General features: G+C 48.9%; 3 protein-coding genes across 3 annotated transcripts; 1 reads left to right on the forward strand and 2 right to left on the reverse strand.

The window, feature by feature from the left end:
• Positions 1-996: 996 nt before the first annotated feature.
• VDBG_09232 (L-aminoadipate-semialdehyde dehydrogenase) lies at positions 997-2,695 on the reverse strand (the record flags this gene model as incomplete). Its single annotated transcript, XM_003000691.1, has 2 exons — positions 997-2,559; positions 2,636-2,695. 2 exons carry the CDS (start codon positions 2,693-2,695, stop codon positions 997-999), a joined length of 1,623 nt encoding a protein of 540 aa, XP_003000737.1.
• A 2,838-nt stretch (positions 2,696-5,533) lies between these two features.
• On the reverse strand, positions 5,534-6,619 carry VDBG_09233 (fungal cellulose binding domain-containing protein; the record flags this gene model as incomplete). Its single annotated transcript, XM_003000692.1, has 2 exons — positions 5,534-5,964; positions 6,421-6,619. The coding sequence occupies 2 exons, from the start codon at positions 6,617-6,619 to the stop codon at positions 5,534-5,536; spliced, it is 630 nt and encodes a 209-aa protein (XP_003000738.1).
• A 2,378-nt stretch (positions 6,620-8,997) lies between these two features.
• Positions 8,998-9,345, forward strand: VDBG_09234 (predicted protein; the record flags this gene model as incomplete). Its single annotated transcript, XM_003000693.1, has 1 exon — positions 8,998-9,345. The coding sequence occupies one exon, from the start codon at positions 8,998-9,000 to the stop codon at positions 9,343-9,345; it is 348 nt and encodes a 115-aa protein (XP_003000739.1).
• Positions 9,346-9,897: the final 552 nt, after the last annotated feature.

The following is a 9,897-nucleotide window of genomic DNA, read 5'->3' on the forward strand; positions in this document are numbered from 1 at the left end:
CAATCCTCCTGAACTTCCTGCATCATTCGCAAGGTTGAGCTAGCGGCCATTGCTTGCCCAAGCCCCCACTTTTCTTCTGCTTGATGTCTCGTCGGGATTTGAGCTGTCGATGGGTCCAGCTCGAGGCCCCGATAAAAGTCCAGTAGTGCGGCACCTTTGTTGGACTGGTGACGATCTCCTTGTTCTTTCGTGACAGTTGGATCAAGGTCTTGGCTGCGTTGTTCCAATCGATCAACCCACTCATTCAGAGGAACTATGTCGGGCACAGTTTGTAGGCTGACTTGCCGATGGTCCAATAACGCGGGCAGTAGCTTCTGCCACGTTGTCTTTGCAGGATTCAGCGCATGAAAAAATCGAATTGGCACCTCTTGAAGTCGAGAAAAGGCAAACTCCACCAAAATATCGGCCAAGATATCCACTGGAATCCAGTCGACGTTATTGTAAGCCCCAAGCGTGGACGGCATGAATCCCAGATCCAAAGAAACATCGATCAACTGGTCATTCATCACTGTTCAGCGACAAGAAGGAAAAGAATCACATTTTTCTTTCATAATGGGGTTCCGTACTCACCGTGGGCAGCCATTCTTTTGAATTCCAACTTCCTAAGTTGCCTCGCCTTGTGGGACCGGCAATTTGACCTACTCGACAGATAGTCGAGGTCATAGAACTATTTCCGGATGCCAATTCAATGAGGTGCTCAGCGACTAATTTTGAAGCCCCGTAGCCGTTATCTGGAGCTGAAAGGTCTGGGATGCGTGCTTCTTGTATGGGGCCTGAGGGATAATGGAACCAATTTGCCGCCACGCTGATGGAAGATACAAAGAACAAGTGTTTCTTCCTTTTGTATGTCTCGCAAAACTGGATCAGATTCTTAACGCCGGCAATTTGTGGCTCGAAAGCTTCCAAGGGAAGGTTGAAGTCGACCTTCCAGGAGTTGTCTGTTCGCAAGTCAACCATTAACAGAACCCGTGATATGTACACAGTGGCGAGAGATATTCAGGTCTTACGGAAGATTAAGTCCACCTTGTCAAGTAGCAATTCATAGTCGTCATCGGCGAGACCAAAGGATGGCAAATGTAGATGCGCTTCGAGAAACTTAACTCTGTGGCCCCAGTCGAATTTTAGACCTTTTTCACTCGCTGATTTGACCTGTTTGTCATGGGCCTGGCTTCGATTCAAGCACCATATCTCGTCGATTTGATCCTCGGCGTACAGCCTGTCAAGAAGGTAAGCCCCGACAGACCCAGTTGAGCCCGTAAGGATGACTCGCTTTGGCGGACTTGGCCGCTGAGACTGAGTTTGATATTTTCCCAAAAGTTTACGCATGCGAGGGGCTAGGTCAGTCCCTCTGTTTGGCTTTCCAGGCCCAGCTTGTCTATCTTGCTGGCTGAGCAAGTCCCAAATGACATCGGCGAGCTGTCGCAGCGTGCCGCATTCGTATAAGTGGCGCAGTTCAAATTTAAAGTTGTTACCCAACCGACTCTCGATCGATCTCTTCATTCCAAGCAATGTCAGCGAGTCAAAATCAGCTTCGATAAAAGTTTCATTGAGACCAACTGGCCTGGGCTTGATGTAGTCGCTCGCCGCGTCCAGTATGACTTGCTGGATCGCCTGCAAAGTAGTTACTTCGGTTTGCAACGTTTGATTAGGTTGGTGTTCTTGTTTGTATATATCCTCAATAACAAACTTGAATGTCTGACTGATTCCGGGGCGGGACAAAGTCCCCTTGGCAGTTCGTGTCAGTGGCTCATCGACAAACCTGATGTAGTCTCGATGGACCTGCGCAAAGCTCGGCAGCCGAAGGTTGCATTGCTGAACGACAGGCCATAGTTCTCGCAACATCTCATCGATACTATGTGAAGAGGCGGCGCTTGGTGTTGGCTCGACCAGGATTGCAGCTTGAAACATGCCTGTCCCTACTATGCACACTGCGCGCACAAGTGGATGACCGGCAATTACATCCTCGGCATCTGAGGGTTGAAACTTCTCGCCATTCGATAGAACAATAAGATCATCTTTGCGGCTCTCAAACTTCCACTGCAGTGGATTCTGGGGATGTTGCGAGTACAAGTCCTTCGTGTGCCACACATCAAGGCCCGGGAAATTGACGAAGATGGGTTGCATCAGATCAAACTTCGCATGACGCTCGAACACAAGCTCAAAACGACCATCGGACTCTGGGCGCATTGAGTAGCCCGTTTCGCGAGCAAAACAGAAGTATGGCCAATCGTTACGATTTGGTGGCATTGTCGCAAACAACTGTCCCTCAGTGGTGCCCATGCTTAGTTTCAGAGGCGTATACTGGTTGATGATGTCACCAGCTGCTCTAGAGATTGGTCCACCGGCCGTTGTGACAAACTGCAGACGCCTTAGTTTTTCCAGAGAGGCGGGCGTCTTGGCTATATCGTTGAGGATGCTTGGAGGTAGGAAAGCTGATTCGACGGGGTTGGTGTCCAATATTTGTTCAACCGATGACACAGAGATCGGCGTATTGAAAGGCAGAACAATACGCCAGCGAAAATAGATGGCGCCGTATAACCCGATGGAAATACCGGCCGCCTAGATGTGAGCGAACCTCATTTGTCAGTTTTACGGCATAAACTGTAAAAAAAGTGATGGCGGGAGGTGGTCGTACATGAAAAAGGGGCATTGCACAAAGCATCCTTGTCCCGCTCCATTCCACGAGCGTCGGCATCTTGCCAGCTATGGGTTCCATTTCGTGAAATCCATCTACGCAAGCGGCGGCTCCCAGATAGAGAGGCACAATCTTAGGAAGTCCCGTAGATCCGGATGTATGCAGAAGGGCAAGCACATCGCCTCGCCCCTGTTCAAAAGTCTTGTCGTATGGATAGTGCGGCACAGGGGATGGGTCCAGGAGCTCAGCCAAGCTTGGGATTATGTGTGTTCGCATCAGTCGATCATTGAGGAACTCTGGATTATCTGAAGCTGAACAAGTAATCCATGCTTCGCAGTTTGAGGTTTTGATTAAGGCCAGATGGGCGTCGGTTTTGTTGCGCGGCGATGATAAGAGGACCTGATAGCGTAAGCTGAGAACCTGGGTTGGAGAGAGGAAACTTACTCGACAACCAGTCTTAACGCCTGCGAGCATTAAAAGAAAGTACCTGAGGTCATCTATAGAGAGTACAGGTAAGTTGATTTGGAGCTATGAAGATGTAGAGTTGGGGAAACAGACTTGGGCCACTGTAGCCAACGGTGGGAGGGGCTCGCAATTGCGCCGTAAATGAGGCAAGCCAAGCCGCCGTCCGATCGATCGATGTCTTGAATTGTAAAGCGGTGACCTTGCGGAACGTTCTCGGTTCTTCATCAGAAGGAACCTCGTACAGACAGAGCTCTGGCACCTCCTGAGCCAATGATTCGACTACGAATGGAAGAAGTCGACGACCAGGTTGATCAGGAAGCCGTACGAAACTGTTTTGATTCTGCATCAAGGCAGTTGAGTAGTTTGATATCTAAAAATGTAAAAATTGCGAGTGGTTTTATAGTGAATAAGACGAAAACGGCCTACTGACACGACAAGATGACGGATTGCTACCACCTCTCCTTCAAGCCCATGGGCTGGGGTGTCGAGCTTTTAGATAACAAAAGAACGGACAACATCACCAGACCCGTCGCGGTCCCTGGTCGGTGTTGTGCCGAGTTTTCCGGCTTTCGGCACTTGTAGGGAGCTGCCGCTGGAACCTAAATCAAAACCTGGCTATTATTACCTAGCAGGGACTAACCTCGAGTGATCGACGTGTTCAAGGTTGTGGAGAATGTAGCGGTATACAACATGCTAACCACAGTGTCTATATCCATCCTACAATATAGCCTCAGGGCGGCAAGCAATCCGGCCAAACCCGAGCTACCCAAATAGCAAACGCGATAGAAAGAATGATATCACTACGACGCAAAGAACTATAACATTGCAGCCTGTTCTTTTTTTTTCATAAAAGAAAAAGAAAAAAAGAGAGCGTAGATGGAAATTCACACGACCCTCTAACAAGATTATGGAAGTGTAATCACCGTTCCGTGTTTCTTCAAGGAATCACGGCACAGTGATCATGGCCAGAAAATCACAGCACGTCAATCACAGAACACTGATCACCGACCAGGGAGACCATCAGTCACACGACTAAGAGGAACGTTCAAGAGGTAATACTTAGTACTCTCCTCAAAGAAGAATGCATCTGAATATTAGATATCTTTCTGATTGTTCGAGATTCGAGATCACTGGAACCCGTGGCCACGAATGTATCAGCTCTTATTCGCGTTCCTAGGAGATAATATCAAAGATCAAAAGTATATGAATATACTGAATCTGTCCTGCCAACGCCTTTCCCCTCCGTCTTGAGATTTGCATCAGCGAATCACGCTGTCGCAGCACTGATAGGTACGTGTTACCCGGCTCATTCGACCCAGTCTTTAGTAAATTGGCGAACTGAATACCCTACTGGCCCTCAAAGTTCAGGAAGAAACTCCAATGCACCAGCCTCGCAAATATTGAGGTATTGGTACTGCGTCGCTCATGGAAGGGATACATCGATCCCCGCGAGAACGTTTGCCCACGTATGGCCCATCACGCTGAACAGCCACTGGGCTTCCGAGTATCGTTGAGTAAGCGGCATCGGCAAACTCAATAGGCCGAGCCTGATAGACCAAACTCAAAGATGCCACTAGTGACTCTTAAGTAACTATGTTATTTCGTCCGCTCGTGAAACCGATATCGGAATTAGGATCTAATAAAAGGTTGAGCACCGTTGTTACATGGAAATATCTGTCAACTGGCCCGTGCACCTAAAGTTAGGCTTACCCATACAGGCTTGCAACCAGTAGGTAGATTCAAGGGAAAGGTAGAAAGATTACAGGTCTGGGAGAACAGGACTGGAAATGCAATGCAAGGGGGGTATTCGTCTGTCAAGGGACATGCATCACTGAAGGTTCACCTGATCCCAATTTTTTTTAGCACCTATTAACTTAACCAATACACGCACACTTGAACCCCCGTACATTAAGCGCAATTCTTGTTGATTCCCATTCCTAGGTCCAAGGAGAGAGCTCAGACCGTCGTAACCATATCGAAATGGCCGGTTATAAGAGCACATCTACCTTGGGTACCTGATGCATGAAATTTGTTATACATATTCTGAAAGAAACAATAGGTGGTGGAGAACAAGTCCCCTGTCTTATCCACACCACAAGCTCGAGCCTTCGAGCACCACTTGTGACCATGCAAAATATAGGCCATAAAGGCCAAAACATACATACAACACCAGGTATTCGCCGGTGGTCACCCACCCGACTACTGATCCGGCCCTTACTGGTTTATCGATGGGAGAGCGGACGGGATCCCGAGTTTTCCAGTAGGTATGGTCGTATGTGACGGAAGGCGTTCCGCCAGGAGATTATATCCTCAACGGGAGTTGCGTGTCCATCTCAGATATTCAGATATACGCACAGCAATGAGCAATGCATGTGACTACCTGCACCGGGCTCCCAGTAACCAACAGAATGGGTCCTGACGAAACGAAACATATCAATGGACACCGCGCGATGGAGCTGATCTACCGACACTGTGAGTACGACTGGTTGCTGACGCGACAGGTTCCGGAGGAGCAGCACTTGGGACCAGTGAAACCGGAGTCACCACACTGGCCGTATAGAGAAGCACAGCCCGAGGTGGGGAGGGGGGGGGGATCGAAGGAGGGTTTGAAGGAGGAGTTGGAGTGGTGGGACGAGCGGTGGGAGGAGCGGTACTGCCGCCAACACCGTTCCAGACAGCGGGGCGCGGGAACGGGAAGGTCTTGTCGCCACCGTAGATACTGAATTTAGCATAGGCGTCGGTGGCACTGTAGGCGCCCGGAAACTTCACGAGGGGGCCGGGCGAGCCGTTGCCGCCGTTGACGACCTGGATCTGCACGCAAGACACGTGGTGCTCGGGCGGGTTGACGTGCGAACGGTCAACACCTTGGATGGATTAGCTACCTTTTTCGGCTTGTCTTTTTCGATATCACTGGTGCATACCAACATGCTCAGCGCGGAAGAGATACTCTCAGTTCGGGGTATTCTTGGAAGCCTTGGCGGCGATCCAATTCCTGCCCCAAGTGCACCAAGCATTCTTGGTAAAGCCGCTGCTAAAAGCTGCAGACTCCTTCCTCGAAGATCTTGAAACAGTCTCCAGATCCGTCGTAGGCCTTCACGTTGTCACCGGGGGCGCGGGACATGTAGACCAGTCTGGGGCCTAGCCGCAATAGATTAGCAATCTCATCACCTTTCCAGTAATGGCGTATGTGGATATACCAGGATGCTCCATGGGGGCGCCAACCCCAAGCCTGACGCGGACCTCATCGCCGGCATTGACGGTCAGGACCTCGGTGCGGTCAGCAGCGGAGAAAGCGCCCTAGTTGCAGCGCATATCAGGACCATCGGCGAAAGATCCATCGCGAATGTCGGCCGCCGGGTTGGATGAGAATTTGATGGGGTTGTACTTGGTGGCGCAGGTGAAGGTTTGGACGTGCTTGAATGAGGGCTGTGAGTTACCATTAATGATGTTGGTGTCGAAGAAGTAGTGCGCCGAGGCCACCTGGGCGACGACGGCAAGAACAAAAGCGGAGACCTTCATGGTTGAAAAGAGGTCAATGAATATGGGCTGAGAAGTGAAAGAAGCTGAAAGAATGATGCTGTTGAACAACATCCAGAACCACCAAGTTGTGTTCGGATCTTGGGTCTATCTATGTTGCAAAAACCAATTTGCTACAAGCCCATAGCAGCACACGGGCCATGATGGCCTTGACCAGAGCTTGACTCGTCATCAACAGATGCAGTGCTCCTTGTTGATTAAATTGTAAGGCATGGCACTCAGGAAATTGCTCGAATAGCTTCAGTGTGCAGTTTCTGGGCCTCGCTAGAAGGCACGGTTCGGAAATGGTGTCGGGTTGCATGCTCAATTGGCCGGATCTTGCATGTTTGAGCGATTAGCGAAGTACGATCTTGCGTCGTGAAAGAACATGTGATCAATTGTCAGCTCAATAAGGTCTGATACCTTGGAGTTCATTGATTAAGGATTAGTCCCGTGTCCCCAGACGTTGTAATTTCAGGGTGGCCGTGGCTTCGGTAGGTAAGCCATGAACGTGGCGGATTGAGACTACCGGTGCCTCGAGGACCGGTCATCACATGTTCACCATGCACCTGATCTTGGACTGAAGAATCAGATTTGTTTAGGACGGAACGTGCTTACCGCAAAATCACATCCATTGCTAGACTGCCACGATTCGAGGATCGTTGTGTCGCTGGTGTAAGTGGTGGAATTTTGAGAGGAGCCGCCGCTGCAAATCCCCAACACACCTTAGCGGCTTCCCTGTAGCCTTCAATAAAAATGAAAGGCTGAGATTCCAGGAAAGGCCAGGTCGTGGCCAATCTGTGGTGCTTGGGAAAGAGGAGGCCCCTACGCCGCAGCCAAGGTGTAGCACATAAAGGGGTAAAGCTGACACGCTCAACTGACACGCCTGGGTCTAGGGCGAAGCTGACAGTAGGAACTGTCACGACTCCAAACATGTTCATTTATTCGATTTTCTTTCCAAAAAGAATATGCCTCAATGTCTACATGGAGAGGAGTCACATCCAATGAGGAGAGACCAAGGCTCTGCTCTACTGACATGGGGAATTCTTCAATCCGTCTTGTGACCATAATGATATTGGTTATTCCGTCGCTACTAGTCCGCGGTATCGACTGGAGTGGTTTCCCGCTAGGAAACATCGGCCGCCATTAGTTAAGGCTTATCAACCTAAGAGCTAGCCTCGAACATCAGAGTTGTATATTCCCCGAGACTCACGTTAGAGGTTAGCTTCGAAGTGTGACTTGATGTTGTCCATGAAGCATTGCGTGGCAGCTCACCTGGAAGCAATGTCTTGCAGTATTCGTTGCTCTAGTCGTTGCTCCAGCTGTTCGGCATTGTCAACGAGACCATAAACGAGCTAAGAATCCTATTCTCCGGCTTGTCAACCAGTGCCAAATGTTGTAAAATGGCCTGAGTAGGCGGCAAATCTTAAGAAGATATTCACGTCAAGAAGCAGAGGTCTGAGGAACAACAGGAAGATACCCCAGTTTTGTTCCAGTTTGGCGTAAGTTAAGTTTGCGTCGCTGGAGTTGATGTGCCTCGCCTTGTCAGATAGATGAGAGGCAGACAGACTACGTGTGAGAAATACAGTAAAACCTGCAACAAACAATTTCCGTAGGTGTTCCTCGGTTCGTCGTGCGGAGCTTCCTTCAGCCTGCGGCAAAATAGAGCAAGGCCGGTGAGTCTACGTACACGGGTACCAGTTACGCGGAATGGCATATCACTCCCTAAGAGAATGTATACCCATGCTCCGCTTTAGCCTTTATTGGCAGGCCGCTAATAGTTGGTCGAAAGTATGAAATCAATATATTAGGTAGGTCATGTGATTCTTCTTCCCATTTGCTGAATATTCGTTCGGTGACTGGTATAGTACCACTTCAAGATAGTTCATAGTCAGGAGCTAATGAACAGTTATCAAAGTTTATTTTAACAAATGCTCCAATAAAAATCATTCATAGCTGCTGGTCTTACTTACCGCATAATTCTTTCAAAATCAATCTCGGGGGCATTTCACTCCACGAATTAAACTGCCGCTTACGGGGAAACAGCCCCCTTTCTGTGCATTAAAATGCGCTATTTACAAAGAGATCAAACTAGGCATTACGCGTATATACTACCCCGACTTTCAGTACTATTAAGTATACTCGTATCTAGTTGCCTGCTGCATTTACGCGGACTGTGTCGATCTTTTACCGAGATTCACTGCTTTATTCAAGCTTACTAAACAGTTTTAAGATACTCTTATAGTTTCCGGAGTTTTAGTATATAAGGGATGGATTCTATAACGCTCAATAGAATGCTTCTTTACTCAACAGCTTCATATTCGCTTCATCCCAGACCTCAAACTAAAGCCAAGATCCTTTATACCTATCAATCTACCACTATGCATATCACCAAGACCCTCACCGCCGTTCTCTGCCTCGGCACTGGAGCTCTTTCCTATAAGGTCCGCATCTTCCCTGGCGCTAACTGCGGAGGAGGCGCCGCCCGCGACCTCAACATCTTTGACAACACCTGCAGAAGCACGGACCTCTTCAGTTTCCGTTCTTTCCGCGTCCTAGGCTACGGAGCCGGGCGACAGAGGGCTAAATTCTGGTCGGGGTCCATCTGCTACGAATCGGATGCTTTTATCCAGGATTGGTGGGCCGACGGTGGCAGCGATACTTTCAAGATCGGCACGTGTATCACTCTACCTAAGACGGCTAAGAGTCTTGGATCCTATTCGTCCTAATTCTAGCGCTCTCTCTGGGTTTCGTGAGCAGAAGACGGTTTACACTATTACTTTTAAGGTATGTTTCCCGGTAGGTCTTCCCTTATGAGCTCATTCAATCTAATACATGGATCATTACCTAATCCTGTTGCTAGAACGTCTTCTATACACGACTCTATGAAGCGCACGAATAAAGTAACTCGGACCTCCTTGAAGAAATCCACCTTCGGCTTTCTGGCGCGCTAACTTGAGAGGGTGGGACCCGTTGCTTTGGATGAGTAGGTGCTTAGTTATATTAGGATTGATCTATAAAGCCTTATGGAATCATTTGATTTCAGACAATAAAATCAACATCAATCCTCTTACCTTTCAAAGTAATGCATTGCATGTTCGTCTTACTCACAGTGCTGGATTCACCTCAGTGGCTCAGACCCTAGCTTGTTGCGTATTGGGAGGTATCCAGAGAGCTCTAACTGTCAAAGCACAAGCGAATTTTCACGTATGAGCTTAAGAAAGTGACGTTCCAAATTACTCGCATTCGCTCTCCAAGCAGCTATCGGGACTCTGTGCTGG

The sequence above is a fragment of the Verticillium alfalfae genome, genomic scaffold (genome assembly GCF_000150825.1).
Source record: "Verticillium alfalfae VaMs.102 supercont1.14 genomic scaffold, whole genome shotgun sequence".
Lineage (NCBI taxonomy): Eukaryota > Fungi > Ascomycota > Sordariomycetes > Glomerellales > Plectosphaerellaceae > Verticillium > Verticillium alfalfae.